The 22,618-nt window shown below is 34.1% G+C and overlaps 1 protein-coding gene across 2 annotated transcripts in view; it reads left to right on the top strand.

Annotated features, from left to right (window-relative positions):
* UBR3 (ubiquitin protein ligase E3 component n-recognin 3) overlaps nt 1–22,618 on the top strand; it is a 183,142-nt gene that overhangs the window by 71,168 nt on the left and 89,356 nt on the right. For both annotated transcript variants that reach the window (XM_045558723.1, XM_045558722.1), the window contains exons 11-20: nt 233–319; nt 8,151–8,216; nt 8,311–8,400; nt 9,588–9,716; nt 10,349–10,401; nt 10,500–10,633; nt 10,988–11,073; nt 13,087–13,228; nt 14,595–14,691; nt 22,392–22,533. In XM_045558723.1, the coding sequence (XP_045414679.1) occupies nt 233–319; nt 8,151–8,216; nt 8,311–8,400; nt 9,588–9,716; nt 10,349–10,401; nt 10,500–10,633; nt 10,988–11,073; nt 13,087–13,228; nt 14,595–14,691; nt 22,392–22,533 (1,026 nt within the window). The remainder of the gene's footprint in view (nt 1–232; nt 320–8,150; nt 8,217–8,310; nt 8,401–9,587; nt 9,717–10,348; nt 10,402–10,499; nt 10,634–10,987; nt 11,074–13,086; nt 13,229–14,594; nt 14,692–22,391; nt 22,534–22,618) is intronic.

Here is a 22,618-nt window from a genome sequence, read left to right as displayed (position 1 = left end):
AGACGTATATAAAAGGAAGTATGTTGTGTTATTGTCTTCTTTAATTTTCATACTTGTCACTGGTTATTTATGAAGGAATGATTTTTTGAAATGGTAAATATAGTGGTTATCCTGAAATCATTTTACCATTATATATACAGTACATTTAATTATTATTATGTATTATAAGTAATTTGATGTTGAAAATATGCATGTCTATATACTATAAAATTTACAGAATTTATTATTTTAGGAAACTCAAGAATATACCCGAAATGTTGTTAGATATTGCCTTGAAGCGCTTCAAGACTGGTTTGATGCTATTAACTTTGTAGATGAGGTATGTATATTTTTGATAATATGGAAACACATTTAAGAAAAGTTTTAGATCCCATTTAATGTTAAAAATAATGAAAATCTTTTTGTGACTAGAGAAAGATGTCAGAATGAACATAATATTAGGCTTAAAAAAAAGAGAAGTGGAAAGGGGAGACCCGTTCTTTGGACATTTAGGAGATTCTAGAGTACATAAATATGTCTACTATTTTCTAGAGAAGAGTGGCATAATTTCTTTTTCTGTTATTAAGTGTGTACATCTCATTATTTCTCAGGAGTGAAAATTAGTTTCTGTTGAATATGTATAAGTGACAATGCAAATGTGAGTAGGATAGGGGAGATTAATGGAAAGGATATCACAACTTCATTAATTGGACATTGTTCTCTTTTTCAGAGTATATAGGAAAAGATGGGCTTGAACAAAGGTGATTGTTATTAATAATGGACTTAAAAGAGTTGGCACAAGCCTTGCTATGTATGAATTGGACAAGTGGTTGCTTTTATTAGTCAGCCAAATTTACCATCAGAAACTCCTTCTATTCCGCTTATAAAGGAGGGTCAGAGTATGCTATATGCAGAAGGAAGACCATGATTTAAACAGCTTGACCCCACCCCTTCATCTTCTGAACCCTGGGCATATAGAACTCTTACTCTGTGTGTGTGTGTATGTGTGTGTGTGTCTGTGTGTAGGGGAGGCAAATTTTAACTCTTGCCTTTTCTCTTTTTGTTTTTTTAAATTTTGTCACAATCACAAATTTATTGAAAAGTTGAGTGTATAAAGAACTTTGTTTTCCTTGAATGATTTGAGAATTAAGTTGTTGCTCCATTACCCTCACATACTTCAGTGTATATTTCCTACAAACGAGGACATTCTCTTCTATAACCTGAATATAACTATAAAAATCATTAATATATTATTACCGTCTAATCTTTAGAATTCATTTATGTTTTGCCAGTCATCCAATCATATCCTTTACAGAAAAAGGATCTGGTTCAGAATCACATGTTGCATTTTGTTATCATGTCTCTAGTTTCCTTCTGGAACAATTTCTCAGTCTTACTCTGCTTTTTAGGACAGGGACATTTTGAAGAGTACAGATCAGTAACTTTATAGAATTTCACTCAATTTGGATTTGTCTCATGATTTGGTTCAGATTACGTATCTTTTTCAGGAATATTACAGAAGTGATGTTGTAGTCTTTTCATTGCAGCCTATCTGGTGGTTTGTGATTTGTGTTTATTATTAATGATGTTCCCTTGGATCACTTGATTAGGGTGGTGCTTGCTAGACTTCTTCACCATAAAGTTACCCTTTTTCTCATTCTAATTAATAAAGTATTTTGTGAGGATGTACTTTGAAGTTATGCAAATATATCTGTTTTCTCATCCAGTATTCTATTCATTTAATTTTTGAGACAGGGTCTTTTTCTGCCTCTTTGGCTGGAGTGGTGTGATCATAGCTCCTGGGCTCAAGCAACCCTCCTGTCTCAGCCTCCTGAGTATCTGGGACTACAGGCTTGTGCCACCATGCCCAGCTAAATTTTCTTTTTCTTTTTTGTAGAGATAAGGTCTTGCTATGTTGACCAGGCTGGTCTTAAATTCTTGGCCTCAGGTGATCCTCCCACCTCAGCCTCCCAAAGTGCTGAGATTACAACATTCATTTATTTTTATCTGTAGGGATTCATAGTTTCTATTTTATTGAATGGGTAATAAGCCATTACTGTTATTATTTGATGTTCAAATTGTTTCAGATTTGCCCAGTGAAAGCCCTTTCAAGCTGGTTTCTGTGTCCTTTTGCTTGTCCCATGACTCCGTGAGTACTTCCATGCTTTCTGGCCCAACAGGATGTTTCAGGCTCACCTTATAGTTTCCCTGTTCCATTCCTGGAACCAGTCATTTCTTTAAGGTTCGCTGGTCACTTTTACTGTAGAACAGTATTTGGAAAGATCTGGGTACTAGGTGTGCATTGCTATTGGGGTGTCACTGCTCCCATGCCCTAACAGTGAACAGAGGTTCGGAGTATGTGTATGTATAAACATATTGCTGTATATATTTTTCTGTCTCCAAATAGTGAAAGCTGTAAGTTCAAACTGATATGTTTAATTCCAGGATAACACCATAGGACATGTACTAGTTTTCTTCAACAGTAAGAAAAGTGACTTTCATCATTCTTAATATATTTAATTATTTAGCAAAAAAATTTATATTTTGTATGTTTATATTTGTATATATTTATGTGTAACTAATCTGTCATCTCTGTTGCTTCTTTACCCTGCATGGATGCCCTCTTCTCCCTGCTTTGACTCTGAGTTCTCATCCTGTTTTCCCCTCCCTCGTATGTAGACACCCTCCTCATCCAGCTGGAGCTCTGTCATCTCTGTTGCTTCTTTACCCTGCATGGATGCCCTCTTCTCCCTGCTTTGACTCTGAGTTCTCATCCTGTTTTCCCCTCCCTCGTATGTAGACACCCTCCTCATCCAGCTGGAGCTCTGACTCTCCACCTTGAACTGCTCTTCTCTAAAGAAGCCCTTATCATCTTATTTGTCCTTTGAACTCCCGCACCATGCTTTTCCTCTTTTTGGATGCTCATGTCATCCTGCTTTGGCTCTTTTGATGCCTCATGTTGGTCCCTTTGCACATGTCGTTAACCCCCTCACCCTGCTTGAATTTTGATTCTCTATTCCAGGGTGGCCCCCTGTATCATTGCCCTCTTTACCTCATTCAGGCCCTGATTCCCCATGCCAGGTCAGTCCCCACGTGGAGGCCTTCCTCATCCAAATTGGCTCTGACGCTACATTGGGCTGCCCTGCTGTGTGGATGCCCTTTTGACTCTGCTCATGTCTGACTGCCTATGCTAGGCCACATTCCCTATTCCAAGTCACACCGGAGCAATCTCTGACATCTCAACCCCCCTCCCCACCCCATCACACCCTGCACAGGTGCTCTGCTCAGTCTGGACTCTGACAACCCTCTCAGATTCCTCCCCTTTAGATGCTTATTTTCCCCTGTCCCCTCTCTTAACCTCCCACTGGTTTTAGGAATGAATCATTCAGGAAGGGTAGAGCTGTCCGTTATCTTTAATCCTTCCTGCCCCAAATTAATTTGTCTTTACCCCTCCCCCAACATTTATGTCTGCTCTTAGTCTTCAACCTAGATTTTGTTCATTTGGATTCTGATTCTGCCTTCACCTTGTCTAATTACTGGTCTTAAAGTTTAAACTTCGTTTATATAAATGGCAATGAGTCAGTCTTCAGAGAAAATATTCTACAGCCTCCACAGAGCTCTGTCCTGTTTTCAACCTGCTTTACTCCTTCTTCGCCCATCCAGGATTAGTCCTTTAGCTGGAGCTTTCTCAACCCAATTCTAATTGGTATTTGAAACTTTAGGAATTATTTTTGAAATGGTAGCAGCACTAAGACATCAAGAAGATTGAAGTGGGAGAAAATTATATTGTACACAGAGAATGATGTTGTAAATGACATGAAATTAATGCATGGTTAGAATCAAGAGTGAAGTTAAGTACAGTTAGAATCATGTATGATATACAGAATACCTGAACTCAAGGAAGTTGTATATATGTTTTTCACACAGAAATATTTCTAGGAAGATATAGAATATACACATATGTGTGTGTATATACATATAAAGATGTTATAGAATAGATAAAAAATTTAAATTGATTTTTAAAACATAAGAAAATAAGTATAGAACGTAAGGAATCAAACAATGTTATGTTTTTATATAGAGTTTAAAAGTTTTTTTTTATTATTCTGTCCCCCTTTTGTAGTTATGAAGTGGAAATGTAGAGATATTAAATGATTTTCCTGTAGTTATGTAGCAAATTACTGGTAGTTCTGGGTCCAGAACCCACGTCTCTCAATTTCTTGTCTGGTAATGTTTCAGCTATCCTGGTGATTGGCAGTGGAAAGAGCTTTAGAGCCAGGTGGATTGTGACCTTGGGCAGATTTTTAAAAATTTTATTTTTTATATATTTTTCATTTTTTAACATTGCTGAGCCTGTTTACTCATCTAGAGAAGATGATAATATTAACCAATGAGGATTGACTAAGAGGCACATATTATATGTGTGATAAATATTAGTTCTTCTTCCATCCTTGTGGGTGGATGTCAGAAGTTACTGTGGTAATCTAGTATAAATTAAGCAAATAATATATTTTGAACTGAATTAAGCCAAATCAAACAATCATACGGAAACAGGAGATGGAATAAATTTTCTTGTAAGGGAGGTCATTTAAGAATTCTTTAATACACAAATATCATGTAGGGCAATGATTGTGAATATGTAGCAGAGTGGTTTAACTAGGGTCCTCTGATAAGAGGAAGGTAGAACATGCATTCATCAAGCAAATATTTATTGAATGTTTACTGTGTTGTAAACACTGTGGATACAATGATGAAACTGGCCCCAACTTAAGGAAGTGGAAGACAAGTAAATGGTTAATTTGATTCCAGTGCTTCTGTAAAGTTGTGACCAGGTGCTATAGGGGAGACTTGAAGGGAACAGCTAATTTAGCCTGAAGATCTCAGGAAAAGCTTCCTAGTAGAAGTGTCAGTTGAGCAAAGTCTTAAAGATATATTAATCCAGTGGGAGAAAGGATAGATAGCATTTGAAACAGAAGAAATAGCATAGGCACAGCGGCTTGGTGGTTTAGGGGCATTACCTATAGTGCATGAATTTATGTGACAAGAGATGAGGCTGGAAAGGTAAGTCCTGTCTTCTTAGGAGTTGTAAAGTTATCAAGAGGCTAAAACCATAGGAAGTCATTAAAAGATTTTGAGTGGAGGAAGTTGAAGATTAAATTAATATTTTAGTAATGCCACCTTCTGGCAGCATATGAAGTTTAAATAAAGAGAAGATATGTTAGTCAAGGTTCTTTTGAACGCAAGGGGGAAAATAATTTAAGGCAGCATAAGTTAAAGGAGGGGTAGTTTATTATGATACATAGGAGTGTCAGGGATCTTAGGGTACCTGGACCTCAGGAATGGACTGGAAAGCTGAATAGGAACTTCCGTCTCTTGCTTTGCTTTGCCCTGTGTATCTGCTCATTGTTCCTTCCCTTTCTGTGCTTCTTTGCCCATATGGTGAATATTATCTTCTAACAGTTTTACTATTTCAGGCATACTCTAAGACTGGGGATGTCTCTGAAGCCCAGATCCAGATTTTTAAGAGAGAGAGAAACTCATTGCTTAGGTTGGATTAGGTGCCCCCGCCCTGATTCCAGTCAGATTTGGCTACTATAAACTTGACTGTCTGGCCTTAATCCCTGTGTGACAAGGAGTAGAGGGGGACATGTTTTGAGAAGATGGGAGGGTTGCGAGCTAGGCACACACCACAAAAGTTGTTTTACAGAGGGTAATAGTAGAAGCAGGGGCTAGCGGTAAAATCTAGGCACTAAATATTGAGGGCCTGAGCTAAGGTTAGTTAGGTGCAGTGTAGAAAGAGAGAAGAAAGAAGATTTAAGAGATACTTAAAAAATTAAGTAAACTTAATTTGGGGCCTCATCAGATGTAGGAGGTTTGTGAGAAGAAAGGAGCCTACATTTCATATTTAAATTACTGGGTATCTGGAGAAGAAATACTAAGTTTTAAGGCAAAGATGCTGAATTTGGTTTGGACACACTGTATTTGTGGTCCCTATGGGATATTAAGTGTTGTTGTTCAGTAGACAGTTTTTTTTTTTCCTATCCTGGCAGCAGTTCAATTCAGTAGACACTTGAATGTAAGATTTGGAGTGTAGGAGTGAGATTTCTACTGAGATTTGGGAATTAACTGTGTAGAGTTAGCAGCTGAAGATGTGACTCTAGATAAAGTCACCTATAATGAAAAACGTATAGAGAGCAGGGAATGGAATCCAGTGACCACTAGTATATATAGAAGGAGTGGAAGAAGAAGAATTTTTCAAGTGGCCAATCTGTGACATTAGACAAGGAGGGAGTATGGAATTTAGCACTACGGAAGAATGTGAGTTCATGATATGCTAAAGACTTGAAAGATAACGTAGAGTCTATGGCTTAGTAGTTAATAGTAATATGTATTGGGCATTGTGTTATTTTACTCATTTTTCATAGCCATCCTACTGTTTTATTATCCCTGCTTTACAGGTCAGACAACTTAGGCCCAGAGAGGTTAAATAACTTGCTCACAGTTTTACAGATATAGGATGGTAGAGTCAGAATTTGAACTCATGCAGTCTAGCTCTTAAATGTCTGTTCTTAACCATTGTGCTTCATGTTTTCAAAGGAGATTGAGGGAGATTCTGACTTAGCTGGTCAGGGTAGAATATGTTACTAAAATGATTATGGTAATGGAGGGCAAATTTTTTAAAATTGTATTTTTAATTGTGGTAAGATACATATAAAACGTAAAATTTACTAGCTTAACCATTTTAAGTGTATAATTCAATAGTATTACGTATATTCATGTTGTTGTGCAGCAAATCTCTGTAATTTTTCAATCTTGCAAAACTGAAACTCTGTGCACATTAAGTAGCTATTCCCCATTTCCCTGTCCCCCAGCTTCTGACAACCATCATTCTATTTTGTCTCTATGAATTTGACTGCTCTAGATAGCTCATAAAAGTGAATCATACAGTAATTGTCTTTTTGGGACTGGCTTATTTCACTTAGGATAATATCTTCAGGGTCCGTTCATATTGCTGTGTGTGTCAGAATTTCCTTTTTGTGGTTGGCAAACATTTATTAGAAAACTTTTTTATAGCCTTTACATGTTCAGAAGGATATTATTCTGATATGGATTTTGAAAAAAAAAATAATTGTATCAGAGGTGGTGACATATTTTGACTCCTTATACCCTCTGTAATATCACATTAGCATAATTATCTAAATGTTCTGGATAAAAATTTTTAACAGAATATTTACTAAAAACTTATGAAAGCATTAAAAACAAATAATATCTTTTTGGTTTCTGATTTTTCTTATTTGTTTAAGAAGGACAACTATGGTATATTTTTGTCCTATAAGTAATATTGTGATCCATGGGACTCACAGGTTTAAAATACAATTTTTATAATATTCACAAGGATGCCTAAGGTCATTGACATATAGTACTAAGTTTTGTTATAGAGGCTAGTGTGTTTGGCACTGATATGGGAAGCATCTCACCCAGCTGGTGAAGGAGTGTAAGAATGCCCTGCCTCTGTATCTCTGTTTAGGGCTGTGGTCAGAGTCGTCTTACCACTGTGAACATAATGGTGGAGTCCGGACTACCTCCTCATTCACAACTTTGGAACTTTAGGAAGTTTCTTAAGTTTTCTAAGCTTGAATTTCTCTATTTGTAGAATGGGAATATTAATAGTTCTATACCATAGTGTTCTTCTGAGAATTAAATGAGGTAATGTGAATAAAGTGTTTAGCATGGTCACTGGCACATGGCAAGTGCTCAGTGAATGTAAGCTGTGATTATTATTCTTGTTACTATCATGTTTGATGTACATGTGTTTGAAAAGTCCCAAATCGTCTACTGTGGAGGGAAATCTATTTTATTCCTTGTTTCTATAATGGTTATTTGCTTTAGCTTAATTAAGTTTAGGAAAGATTAATCTGTGCTAGGTACTTCAGAGGATTCAAAGATGAGTAGTATACAATTATTGCCTCAAAGAACTTGTACTTAGATGTTTAAAATGGAATAATTTTAACGATAGTGATTTTTTTTAAGGTATATCTTCTAAAATGTTAAGTTTTGATAAAAAAGTATAGGAAAAAATTCAGGTGAGAGTATGGTTTGAACATTTTAAAACCATCTTATAACTTCTGTAAAACATTCTTTGACTTGTGTATTTTGTTTGTTTATTCCAGCCAGCACCTAACCAAGTCACTTTTCATCTGCCACTACATCGTTACTATGCTATGTTTTTGAGTAAGGTGAGACTGTCATGAAATAATTCTGTTCTGGGTTTTTTTTTTTAATTTTGGGAAATAAGTATTGAATTAGTAACTTTTTTATCATAATTTTTAGGCTGTGAAATGTCAAGAACTAGATTTGGATTCTGTTTTACCAGACCAGGAAATGTTAATGAAACTAATGATTCACCCACTCCAAATTCAAGTATGTATTCAGGCTTTTAAAAAGTTTTGAATTGGATTCCTTGGTTAAAGATGCTTCCTTTGTTTTTTATCATGGTTATTAATGTTTTAGCCAAAATGTTTGAAAACCCTTTTTTAAAAAAAAAAATTGAGTTCTTGTATTTTTGCTGGATTATATATAGGTATTTTTTTGTTATATGAGATTTAGTTTTAATTTTCCCAGGAATTTTCATTATATTTACTTATGGTGGAGTTTTAATATACTGTAACACTATTTTGGGAATCAAGAGACCCAACAGGTTTTAGTTTTGGTGCTACCTCTATTTTATTTTCCACATGGTTTAGGGTGATTCACCTCCTTGGTTCTCAGTTTCCCCATCTATAATGTGAGAAGAGAAAGAAGAGAGAAGAATTAGCTTGTATAAACACTGTGATTTCTTTTAGTTCTGACACTATAATTTTGTGGGCCAACCTTTTATATACATTAGAGGGACTTGTGTTTCCATTTGTTTTTCCTGGTAATTTTAGATTTGTTGATTATTATTGGGCTTCAACTCTGGGGGTTAGGAACAAGTAAGAGATAAAGTTATGACTACTTAGTTTTAGTTGATACTGGACATAAATACATGAAAAATTAAATACTCATATAGTAAGAAAATTTATTCTAATCTGACCCTTTCTTACTTAGAAAATGAATAGTTTGGATTGAAGATTGGGTTAGGGTGTATTAAAGATGTGGATTGTATTCATTGACTTTGAACAATTATCTTTATTTTGTGCTTATTCCAGTGTGTTAATTGAAGCATTATGTAGGTTAGGGTTTTTTGTTTGTTTGTTTGTGTGTTTCTTGGGGTTTTTTTTTTTTTTTTTTTTTTTTTTTGAGGGAGAAATACAGTGAAACATAAGCATTGATTCCTCATGAAAGATTTTAGTAAAAATTATTATAAATGTATCTAGAGGCTATCATGGAAAACTAACTCATGTGTAAACTCTAAAAAAGGTAGCTGTATAAAAATAGTATAATCATTATTTTTAAAATATTAAAGCATATATTTGAATTGAATATCTGTAACATTGGACAGAGTGTCAGACTCATACTATGATTAAGTCATAAAATATTTTGAAATGGTTGTTTAATATATAATTTTATAAAGATTGAATTTAAATGATTTTTTCTTTGTTCAGTTTACTTATTTTTCATTTTATTAGGCAAGCCTTGCTGAAATCCACAGCAATATGTGGGTAAGAAATGGTCTGCAAATCAAAGGGCAAGCCATGACCTATGTTCAGTCTCATTTCTGTAATTCCATGATTGATCCTGACATTTACCTATTACAGGTAAGCCAACTTGATAATGCAGATGTTGTGTTTTAGAAGTGTTTCATTTTTACCCATGGGATTTTAGTTTATAGAAGCAACCGAGTGACATGGAAAGGAGCAACCGAGTGACATGGAAAGGACGGTACCATTGAAAGAAGAATTTATTACTTAATCCCTAAGAGAAGGAGGATATACCACACCACACAAGGCCATAAGGGAAGCACCAGGTTTTGGTCAGGAGGCAGAAAGGAATGAAAGGAGAGCCTGTTTAAGAGCCTTTATTGGAGTTTCTGCAGGAAAGGCAGGGCAAGGCAGGATTGGCTAGTTTGATAATTCTGGCAGGCTTTGTGGTGTAGGAGTTATATCTAGCTTTGTGGTACTTGGCCCTGGGTTAAATTAGGGCAGGGACATATCAGGTTGATGTGTGAGAGTTAGATAAACACAGTGGTTGGCTTGCATGAGAGGCATGTTCTCAAGTAAGTTGTTTGCTATGTTTAGGAATTAGCTGACTCTGAGAGGGGCATTCTCTCAGGGGGTCTGTAAGACCCCCCCCAAGATGTCAAAGCATCATAAGATATAGAAATTAAAAAACATGATTAGTAAAAGAAAAAGTAAAACTGAATATTGAAGCATTTTGTTTTCTTTTAAAGGTTTGTGCTTCTAGACTTGACCCAGATTATTTTATTTCATCTGTCTTTGAAAGGTAAGCATAATTTTGTTAAGACAGGTATTAGGAAGTGTTTGAGATTTAATTTAATTTTGTTTTAACCTCTAAAAATCTGTCTCTAATATTTCTTTTAGATTTAAGGTAGTGGATTTGTTGACAATGGCATCACAACATCAAAATACAATACTTGATGCAGAGCACGAGAGATCTATGTTAGAAGGCGCTCTTACTTTTCTTGTGATTCTTTTGAGTCTTCGTTTACATTTAGGTAAAACCCACTAGTACTAATATTTAAGTGTTAATTGTATTCCTCCCTTCTCCCTCATGGTAGTAATTGGCTTATGGAAAAAAGGAAAGGATGTGGATATATTTACACGTTATTTCAAACTCTTGATATGTTATACAATTGATACACCTTTCAGAATATCTTTAAAAAATCCTTTGCTTAAGGAACTGCAAACAGCAAAGTAGTTAAGCTGCAGTTATATTTGAGGCATTGCTTCCTTACTCTTTAATTTGAAGCATCTGATATTTGGTAAAAGAGTTTAATAATGTGTGGTAAGTTGTTTCTTTATAATTTATATGTACTCAGATTTATTAATTCTGTTTTTAATAATTTTAGGAATGTCTGATGATGAGATTCTCAGGGCAGAGATGGTAGCCCAGCTGTGTATGAATGACAGGACACATAGTTCATTGCTGGACCTCATATCCTTTTATAAATTTAATTTTCTGTTAGTTGCGGGATCTAAAGTAACAATTTTTATGGATTAAAGGTATATCAGTTTTTTTGATTCAAAATGTTTTCGAAGTCAAAAAACAGTATAGAAAAAGAACTCCAGTTGTTTGTTCAAGTATGTGTTCAGAGCTAGTAACAGGTTTTTTTTTTTACCTCCTGTTATGACCTCTGGGGGAGCTCTCCTTAAACTTCAGGGTAGACCTCAGGTGGCTTTGGGCACCCCAGGTTCTAACCTTCTAGGACAGCATTAGTAACAGGAAGCTGGACATTTTGTGAAAGGCAACTAGGTCTACTTTATTTATGTAGCCAGGCTGGAATTCATGGTTCACAGTTAAAGGTATACCTTATAATTGTTATTACCAGGATTTTAAACATTCTGAGGATTTTTTGTTAGAATTCAATCTTAAAGAAAGTTTGAGTTTGTAGATTACTGTCTGCGAACTGGGGACTTGTAGTACTTTGTATAGGACAGCACACAATGGGTACCTTATTTTTATTAATACTTAATGAAATTTTAGGCAAAGATTATCATGTATTTTTTTGTTGTTGTTGTTTTGTTGTTTTTTTAATAGATAGGATCTCACTATGTTGCCCAGGGTGGCCTAAAACTCCTGGGCTCAAGTGATCCTCCTGAGTAGCTGGAACTACAAGCATGTGCCACCGCACCCAACTCTATCATGTTATTTTGTGATGAAAATATATGACTAAATTTAGTATGTTTATGTCTTATGACTGTGTTTGAAAGAATTACCTAAAATTTTGGTTATTAGAATTTTGACTATTAGAATGCATATTTGACAACTTTGAAGATTTTCATAAGCAGCATCAATTTTATAATGTCTGATGATTTCAGTCAGTCATTATATACTGTATTTTAGTGATATTATACAGCAAAAGCATTCTTTGTAACTTTGAATTTTAAAAATAATTATATACCTTAATGTAGAAAACAAAGGGGAGAGAATCGTTGTGGTTTGCTGCTTTCCTTGTTTGTTCAAATTTGCTTAGCATCTTTTGGGGGGGGGCGGGGGGATATATTAAATTTTTTTTTTTTTTTTTTAAGAGACAGCATCTTGCTCTATTGCCCAGGCTGGAGTGCAGTGATGCAATCATAGCTCACTTGCAGCCACAAACTCCTGGGCTCAAGTGATCCTCCTGCCTTAGCCTGCTGAGTAGCTGGGACTATAGGTGTGTGCCACCACACTCACCTAATTAAAAATTTTTTTTGTAGAGATGGGGCCTTACTTTGTTGCCCAGGTTGGTATTGAACTCCTGGCCTCAAGTGATCTTGCCACTTTGGCCTCCCAAAGTGCTGGTATTACAGGTGTGAGCCACTGCATCTGGGCTCTTTGGGGATATAATTTTGTTTTTGGAAAAATAATCTTTGCTCATAAAAATCTTGGCTAATTTTTAGTATATTCTTTCTGTTTTCTTTTTTTTAGGGAAAGGTACAACATTATTTGCAAAATGATGAAAATGAAGATCAATTGAAAAAAATTTTCTCCTCATTTTATGAAAGTTGATGAATTTGTTTTGGGGAAAATATACCTGGGAACTACTACAGTATGGAATTTATTAGTAGGCTCCTAGATTACAAATATTTTAAAATATCAAAAATAAGTTATTATTGAACTGTTGTATCATATAGCCCTCTTGTGGCCAACTTTATATATTACAGGCAGTTACTATTTCTATGGTTTCTTTTTTTTTTTTTTTTAATTTCAGAATATTACCGGGTACAAACAATTTGGTTACTTATATTGCCTTTGCACTGCCCAAGTCAGAGCTACAAGCGTGCCCATCTCCCAGAAAGTGCACACTGTACGCATTAGGTGTGAATTTACCCGTCCCCTCCTCCCCTCTCCCACGTGCCTGGAACTATTTCTGCGGTTTCTATAGCAAAATCAGAAGCTAGAGTACCTTGGAAAGCCTGTGAAACTGGCTTTTTGCCATTAATGTTTTTTTCTTGACACATCTATCATATTCCAGAAAATCCCAATCCCAAAAGTGGCATTATTCCAGGCAGTTACAGCTTTGAATCTGTTTTATCAGCTGTAGCTGATTTTAAGGCTCCTGTTTTTGAACCCGGAGGTTCTATGCAACAAGGCATGTATACTCCCAAAGGTATGTTTATATCATAAATATACTTGTTCAAATATCAGTTCTCTGCAGGTGAATTCTTGTGTGTACTGAAAGAAAATGAGTAGCCAGTTATGTGAAAATAGGGAAAATGGTTAACAGTTTCTTGTGCTAGAAAGTTGAAATTATAGTGGATGTGTACAGGAAGAGTTTAAGCTTCTTACCGTGTTTTCAGATGTTAAGAATTTTGCTAGAGAGAATGAGAGGAGGAAAAAAATCTAGGAAAGTCTTAAGGCAGAGGTTTCTAAAATAATTATTCTTAGTGTACCTTTTAGATTTTTACCACATCTAAATATCATCTCTACTATTACATACTTAGTATTTCAGTATTTTTTCTTTTCTTTTTCTTTGAGAGACAGGGTCTCACAGTCTCACCTAGGCTGGAGTGCAGTTGCGTGATCACAGCTAGCTGCAGCCTTGAACTTCTGGGCTCAAGTGATCTTCCTGCCTCAGCCTGGCGAGTAGCTGGGACTATAGGCATGCACTACCATGCTTGGCTAATTTTTCTAATTTTTGTGGAGATGAGATCTTACTCTATTGCCCAGGCTGGTCTTGAACTCCTGACCTTAAGCAATCCTATTGCGTTGGCCTCTCAAAGTGTTAGGATTACAGGCATGAGCCACTGTGCCTGGTCCAGTATTTTCCTAAATGGGTTAACTTTAAAAAAAATCTTCACTTCATCCTAAGCATGTTTATTAGTGAGGTGTCATAAGTTTTTTTTTTTTTTGTAATTTACAATTTTCTAATAAACATTGGAACTTGTGTAATTATTAAAATAAAAAGCTGTATATAAATAATACTGAAAATCATCTTTTGTACCACCAGTTGTACACATATCACACATGGGATAGTGGTTCCTAATTATGCAGAAGGTAAGGAGACCAATTAATCAGTTTTAGCAGCAAAGCAGAAAATCTTTTATGAACAGAAAAGGTTTGTAAAGTGAGACCCTTGAAAATCAACAGCTCATTAATTTTGTAATCTAGTTTTCATGTTTTTACCTTTGAATACTTTTAAAGGTGTTAATGCACTGTCTTTCTTACTTTCCAATTGATACCTTACAAAAAACCCAATGAACTAAAATTTTCTCATGAGGCATTGTTATATTACAAGCCTTTTGCTCACTAGTTCTTGCTGTAGTCAAGAGAACATTCCTAATGATGAAATTTTGTGATTTTTGATTTAGAAAATTTAGTCACGACATCAATCTTATTAAGACAAACACTATAATCAAATTAAAGCATTCCATCTTTTAAATTTAAAATGTACTTAACAAATGTAATAAATTATTAAAGATTGACTTTATTACTTAGAAGTCAATGTTCTGTTTCTACTTTCTTTTGAATGATAGCTGAAGTTTGGGATCGGGAGTTTGACCCTGTCATGGTCATTCTTCGAACAGTTTACCGTAGAGATGTGCAGTCTGCAATGGACAGATATACTGCATTGTAAGTCTATCAAATTGATTAGTATCATAATGGAATATTGTGTATTTATATAGAAAAACTTCAGTTATAACACAAGTGTGATATGCTCTTGTTGAAATATACTCTTGATCTTTAGAGGTGAAAATAATACTTTAAGGTTTAAAAGAATAATCTGGCTGAGATTTATGTTCTCAAGATCTTTATCCAAAATCTGATGTTAATTTGATAGAAATAAATTTTATAGAACATGATCACTAAATCAAAAAATAGAACTTAGTTGCATTTTGAGATCAATGGAATTAAAGGCTTGGTTTTGTGTTGTTCTACTTTTGAACCAGTAGAGGAGGCACAAGTTAAGAGAATAAAATTGTATGACATCAGAGATGATGATAGCTGTCTATAAAAAAGTGTGAAAATATTGTTATGTTCTTGACAACTGAGAAAATCGTCAAAGCAAAATGAATTTTACTTGTAAATATTTAACAAAGTAATTTTTAATGTTGATGACTGCAGCAATTAAAAGTTTTGAAGAATATCTTTGTTTTTTAAAGCCAGTCAAATGTAGCTGAAGTATATCTTTTTAGTGAAGATTTGATTTTGTATGTTATTGTAAATTGTAGACTATTTTTAATGTATTTTTCCATCTCTTTTGAAATCTTAATTGTTTATATTGCTGAAAATCATAGCATATCATCTTTTATTTATGTTTTTCTAAAGCTTAAGTTAAACCTTGTAAAAACAAGGTTAAAAAGATATAAATTTCTTTGATCTTGAGAAACTATCCAGATAACTACCAAAGTGTGGATATTAGGTATAATTGAAACTTCTCTTTTGCTGAGACTTTGCAGTAATAGTTACATGTTGAGTTTAAGGTCCATGACAGACAAACATCTGAGGAAAGTTTCTTATGTGGAATTTTAACATGCTCCCCCTGCCCTCAAGGAAAACAACCTAAAACAAACAGACAAACAAACAAACAAAAAGCAGCTCAGCCGTCATGATCTCTCTCTGCTTTCGCTAAACCCTTGGGGGAGATACAGTCTGAGGTTCTCTTTCTGTTTTCTTAGTCACCTCTTTTTGTGCTTTTCATGTGATTTTGAAACAATTTGATTGCTTTTAGGCTTTCACTAAACTTTTAGTTCCTTGAGGGAAGAAATTTTTGTCTCTGTATCTATTTTACATCTTCAGTACCTATTTCAGCATTGGCATACAGTAAGCATTCAGAATGTATTTGTTGAATAAATAAATGAGTAGTTCCTGTTGAAAAATTGAAAAATGAAAAAAATGAATGGTAGGAAGCACTTGCATGGAAAACCCAATGTGGACTTTAACACTCTTGTCTTAAGTGGCTCTGCCTTTTTTTCAGGGTGGTGGTGGTGTTTAGTCATTTGGAACATATAAGAATAGAATATACAGTAAATTTTATTCTTATCTTTTACTTTTTAACTAATAGAAATTTGGACTGAGATTGAGTGGAAACTTTCAAAGCTTTGAAGGAATCATTAAATAATGTAAACAGTTTTAAAAGAGAAATTTTATTTAACAGCACATATTTATTGAGTGCTTGTTACATGCCAGATACTCTGTAAGAAAAAAAATTGTTTATTTTTCACTCAGCAGACTTTTCATTTAGCTTGGAGCAGTTTATTTTTTTCGTTTATAGCAGTGGTTCTCAACGAGGGACAATTTTTGGCCTTGTCTGAAGACTGGTGGGGTTGTTACTGACGTGTAGTAAAGGCCAGGTCTGCCCCTATCAACCAAGAATTATCTTGCCCCAAATGTCATTATTGCCTAGGTTGGTTAACCTGGTTTAGACCCATGCTGACATATAGGTACACTTTTTCTGTTTGCAGGTATCCTGTGTTTTTAAATCTATTTCACATTAGTTGTTTAGATCTATATCATATTTTGATTTATAACTACATCACATAGTTGGATAAAATCTTATCCCCAGAGCTGTTTTTATCAATTTTTTCACTTTCCTCTTTTGTTCTTTATTTTTCCTAATTCTCTTATTTCCTCCATTTGGCTTTTGAGATCCTGTACAATTTCTTTATAGTTTCTTAGAAATATTTCTGAAGTGCTGTGATACTTCTTAGCATTTAAAAATCTGTGTCTTAAAAGAAATGTTTACTCAAATAAAGCAGTAATAATAGATGACAGATAAATACACTTTTTAGCTTTAGATGAAAACCTTTAAATTTATTTTCTTTTAAATCTTTGAAATTTTGTGTACAAACTATTATATTCATCTGATAACATTTTATGTACTTAAAATGAATCTCATATCCATGTAGAAATGTGTTGGTTACTATGTAAAACTTAAACTTTTTTGAAATTTATTTTGTTATGAAATATAGCATCTGCATCCTTTATGTAGTATCTTTTATTTGTTGTATGTTTGTACAGTTGTTTCAGTTCTTATAGCGCAAATGGGAAGAGAATCCTAAACTATAGGACTTATTGGCTATTGGTCATTTTCATCATTTTTTTTTTTTAGTTTTAAAGGACAAAAAATGGCTTGATTGTACTGGGTAGGATCCTTTTTTATTTATAAGAAGGCAATAGAAAGGCCTTTTTGAAAATAATAGTGAAAAATGATTGTATCCTCATAATCTAGCTTGGTTCTAGGTACTTTGTAGGCAACCAGTAAATATTTGTTAAATGAATGAAAAGTAAATTTCTTTTAATTTTTGTGCTGAGAGTTTAAGTGTGAAAATAAGCCACTTGCTTTATGTGATGTTTAGATGTTTAGAATCTTAGAATCTTATTGCTGAAAAGGCCTTCAAAATCTAGTTCAGGTTCATAACAGTGTCTCTTGGGCCATCACTGGAAGAGGAGCTTGGGCAACAGCAAGAGAAGGCCTAAGAGACTAGATAGAAATGGCTCATCCTACTTCCCTTACTCCCTTCTAAATACCCCTGAATGGGCAGTTCAGCTCTTAAACAGAAAATGAAAACAAGACAAAAAGAAGAAAAAAGCAAACCAAAGATGGAAAACAATCCAATATAACATCAATTCAGTGTTATATTTTATATATGAGGACAGTGTGGCCCAGAGAGGCTCAGTGAAATATGTCTGTTAATTGTATTGTTGAAACTAGGGTCTAGGCCACTTCCAAAGACAAGAGTGCTAATTGATCACAACCAGTTACAGATTTCTTTGTTCTTTCTCCACTCCCACTGCTCCACTTGACCAGCCTAAAAAAAAAAAAAAAGAAAAGAAAATAAAGAAGAGTGATTTTATGCGGTGGCTGTTTTAAATTCAACTGGAAAGTAAAATTTTTTATGTATAATTTCTTGTATTTCTGTTGCTTCCCATCTCCCATCTTGAAGGTTAATGGCTGCTGCCACATGTTTGATAGTATGATATATGAGTTTACATATGTCATTTTTGTCTCAAACTGATCAATAATTAGGTGGCAGTTTGAGTCACTTAAAAAATTTTGCTGTCATGTAACATTTCATTTGCATTATTTCATTAAATACTTTTGAAAAGAGCGGTCAAAATGATGTATTACCTGCTGCCTTATACAAATATATAACCTTTATTTGTAACACTTTATTAATCTAGGTGCTGCATATTTTGGGGCCAGTGCTTAAAGCAAAGAAACAAAATACAACTAAAAGTTGCTTTCCTATGCTAAATGAAATAGAATAGTTGAAATATTTCATCGTGGCTATTGGATCATTTTGAAAATTACGCTTTTATGTTGCCACTATGGTATTCTGTAGAAACCAGTTTTTTTTTTAAAATGCGAAGGTAATTTTATGGCATCCTGTTCATGAATCATAGATGCAGCTCGTTTCTCTGGTATGTTAATGATAGGGTTTTTTTTTAATTTTAAAGACCCCTCCCTCCCCCATCTACATAGTATCTGTTTCCTCTAAGATGCATTTTCTATTGTTCAGTCTCTAGCATCTGTGTTAGAGGCATTCCTCAGAGGTCTGATAATTCTGTGTGTTATTAAGAACTCTGAGTATGTTGGTAGAGCTTGCAGATTTTGAACCTTAATACAGGGTGATTTGGGTAGGCAGATTTGTTGAGAAGCCTTTATGTTATTCTCATTAGATGTTTTCTTTGATCAGGTCAGATTCCTCAGAGAAGTATCTTTAAATATTGCCCAGAAGGTAATGGTATGGCTGCCATTATTATGTGAACCGAACAGGAGACAAGGCCTAAGGGCTCTGAACGAAATATGTATGTGATGATTTTAATCTCTCGTCCTCATACCCTTAATTATACTTGGTATTTTATCCTCTCCTGAGATGAGTCCTTCAGCCAGAATTCTGTTGCAGTTGTAGAGAGGCAGTTTTCATCAAATCCTCCTTATTTTAGCTCCCTACCTCCACACCACCAGGTGTTGTCAGTTTCTTTACCCATTTTTTAGTTGGACTGTCTTTTTATTGTTGAGTTTTAAGAGCTCTTTATATATTCTGAATACTAGACTTATCAGATACATGATCTGCAAATATCTTCTCCCATTCTGTAGGTTGTCTTTGCACTTACTGAGAGTATCCTTTGAATCACATATGTTTTAAATTTTGATTAATTCCAATTTATTTTTTTCTTTGTTGCAATGTGCTTTTGGTGTATCTGTTGCCTAATTTAAGGTCACAAAGACTTAAGCCTATGTTTTCCTCTAAGTGTTTTATAGTTTTAGCTTTTACATTGAAGTCTTTGATCCATTTTGAGTTAATTTTTATATATGTTGTGAGGTAGTGGTCCAACTTTATTCTAATTCATGTGGGTGCTCCTTGAAGTTTTAATGGAACTTGCCTGTTTAACCATGCATCCTGTTTTTTGTGTGTGTAACTTAATACTGCTTATTCTCATTCTTTAAAGGTTATAGCCCTGCTTAGGTTTTTTATTTTTTTCTTGAGAGGGATTGCTAAGTTATATTTTTCTAAGAAACCTTCTATTTTAAGTATATACTTAATGGTTAGAAAATCTCGTCTGCCTTTTTATTCTTATTGTATATTTGTGTTTGTTGTTTCTTTTTCTTGATGAGTCATATCAGAGGAGTAACAGTTTTACTATTTCTTTCTAACAACCAACTGTTGATTTTGTTGTTTCTGTCTCCCCTGCCCCTTGTTTTCTATTTCATTCTTTTTTTCCTTTATTATTATCTTCTTTCAACTTAGTTTGGGTTTTCTTTTTTCCTTTTCTTGGATGCTTATTTATTTATTTTTTAGTTTATTTGGTTTGTTTTTAATTACTCCTTTAAAATTTTTATTGTTACAGATTTTGGTTTAATTTTTTTTTCTTGTAACTTTTAAATTGATATGTCTTAGTTGTATATATTTTTAGAGTACATGTGATGATCAAAACAGGGTAACTGAAATATGCATTACCTCAAACGTTTATCTTTTCTTTGTGTTGAGAACATCTTCTAGCTAACCATAATTTAGATTCTTAGTTTTTGATTTTTAAAAAGACATATACATTTAAAGCTATGGTTTCTTTCCAAGTACTGCTTTAGTTGTACCCCACATGTTTTTCTATACAGCTTAGATTCTAAATTTAAAAAATTTTCTATTAAAGATTTTTAATGACTTCTGAATTTCTAAGAGCATAGTGCTTTAAAATGTCTACATGTCTAGAGTTTTGAGTTATCTTTTTAAGTTGGTTTCTAGTTTTATTTGCTGTGTAACAAGTGACTGTGTTCCATATAGCAGTTCTTTTGATACTTGCTGAGATTTACTTTCCCTATTAGTCAATTTTTATAAATGTTCTAAGTGCACTTAAAATTATGTGTATTCTGTAATTGTTGTATGTTCTTTATTTGTATTTGCCTTATGCTTCGTAATTGTGTTGTTAAAAATCCTTATCAATTCGTTTTTCTTGGGCTATCCATTAGATAGAAGTATAATGTTAATATCCTCTGATATGGTTGTGGATTTGTCAATTTCTTTGTGTAAATCTCTCAAAATTTGCCTGTTGTAGTCTAAATCTGCTATTACAGTAGTCCCAACTTCCCTCACCCCCCCATCTGCAGTTTAGCTTTCCATAGTTTCAATTACCCACAGTCAATTGCTGTCTAAAAATATTAAATGGAAGATTCTAGAAATAAATTATTCATAAGTTTTAAATTACGTGCCATTCTGAATAGTGTGATAAAATCTCATGTTATCCTGCTCTGTTCTACTTGGGATGTGAATCGTTCCTTTGTCCACTGTACCGTGCTGTATGTGCTACCCACTTGTTAGTTAAGGACATTGTCTGCTCCTGACATCCAACCATCAACATTGTCATGACCCGATGATCCAGGAATACCCACATAGATGATCTTTTCTGACATATTGTCAGAAGGTCAGTAGTCCCTAATGCTAAGTCACAATGCCTACATTATTCACCTCACTTCATCTTGTCACGTAGACAGTTTATCATCATTGCAAGAAAAGGGTGAGTAAAATATATCAGTTTCCCCTTACCCTTGGGAGATAAGTTCCACGACCACCAATGTGAATGCCTGACATCTCAGATACTACCAAACCTTATATGTACTATGTTTTTTCCTGTACATATGTATCTCTGATAAACTTTAATTTATAAATTAGGCACAGTAAGAGATTGGCAACAACAATAATGAAATAGAACAATTAATATCGTGAATGGAGTGCAATTTAAAACTTATGAATTGTTTATTTCTGGAATTTTCCATTTAATATTTTCAGACCACAGTTGACCTCAGGTAACTGAAACTACAGAAAGTGAAACTGTGGATAAGGGAGACTAACATACAATAAGATTTTTTCCCCTTTTTTCTTTTTGTTTTAATTCAAATTTTACAGAAAATAAGATATTTTGAGAGCGTGCATATTCACCTAACTTTTATTATAGTATAATTGTCCTATTTTATTATTAGTTATTTTTGTTAATCTCTTACTGTGCCTAATTTATAAATTAAACTTTATTGTAGGTATGTATGTATAGAAAAAACATAATGTATATAGGCTTCGGTACTATTTGGGATTTCAGGCATCCATTGGGGTCTTGGAATGTATCCCTTGCAGATAAGGGGAGACTACTCTATTTGCATAAATGTTCATAATTATTATCTCCTTGGGGAGCCTGTTGTTCTTCCATCTCAGAAAGGACAAACTTCTTATTTCTCCTTGTGGGTTACCTTTCATTGATGGTAAAGCCTTTCAAGGGTGTCAGCTTTAGGTGGGATCTCAGTTCCATCTGCACCTTATATGACCCCAACCCAGCACCTTGTAATTTGCCTGTCCAAGACCATTGGCAGGGTATTAGTTTTTGTTGTTTTCCTTCTTTTTTCCTGATACTTAGAACTCCACTTTCTTTTTTTATGGGCTCAAATATTTATTCAAAACATATTTTATATTTTATCCAGCTTTTCCAACCATTGATAGTAGGAGAATTTTCAGGTTATCTATTTTGCTCAATTGTTAGAACTGGAAATTTCTGAGTATTTTACTTTGTATTCTTTCTGTTCTTTTCTCTTTGTTAGCATTTTAAAGTTTATATTTCTTTCTAGTTTTCAGCATAGCCTTTGCTACTCATTTTTATCCAATCGGAAAGGAAATAGTAGTGTTCATCATGTGGAGACTAGAAATGTGTTTGGCATTTTAAACAATTTCATTAAAAATAGTACTGCATAGAAAAATGTAACAGAAATTGATGTCTATAAATCACTATTTAAATCACAGTTTAATTTTGAGTCTGTCACCTAATTTTAGTTTTGTTGTATTTTACAGTTTAAAACAGAGTGGAAAATTCCCTGGAAATCCCTGGCCTCCCTATAAGAAAAGGACATCACTCCATTCTAGCTATAAAGGTCTTATGAGACTTTTGCACTGTAAAACTTTACACATTGTGCTATTCACTCTGCTTTACAAGGTACAGTAGTAATTTGAATAGAAAGACTTAGATTAGAATTTATTTTCATAATTTTCAAATAAAAGTGCCGTAGGATATTTACATA

Source organism: Lemur catta, chromosome 8, assembly GCF_020740605.2.
Source record: "Lemur catta isolate mLemCat1 chromosome 8, mLemCat1.pri, whole genome shotgun sequence".
NCBI classification, from domain to species: domain Eukaryota; kingdom Metazoa; phylum Chordata; class Mammalia; order Primates; family Lemuridae; genus Lemur; species Lemur catta.
This window is presented reverse-complemented; position numbering and strand designations above follow the sequence as displayed.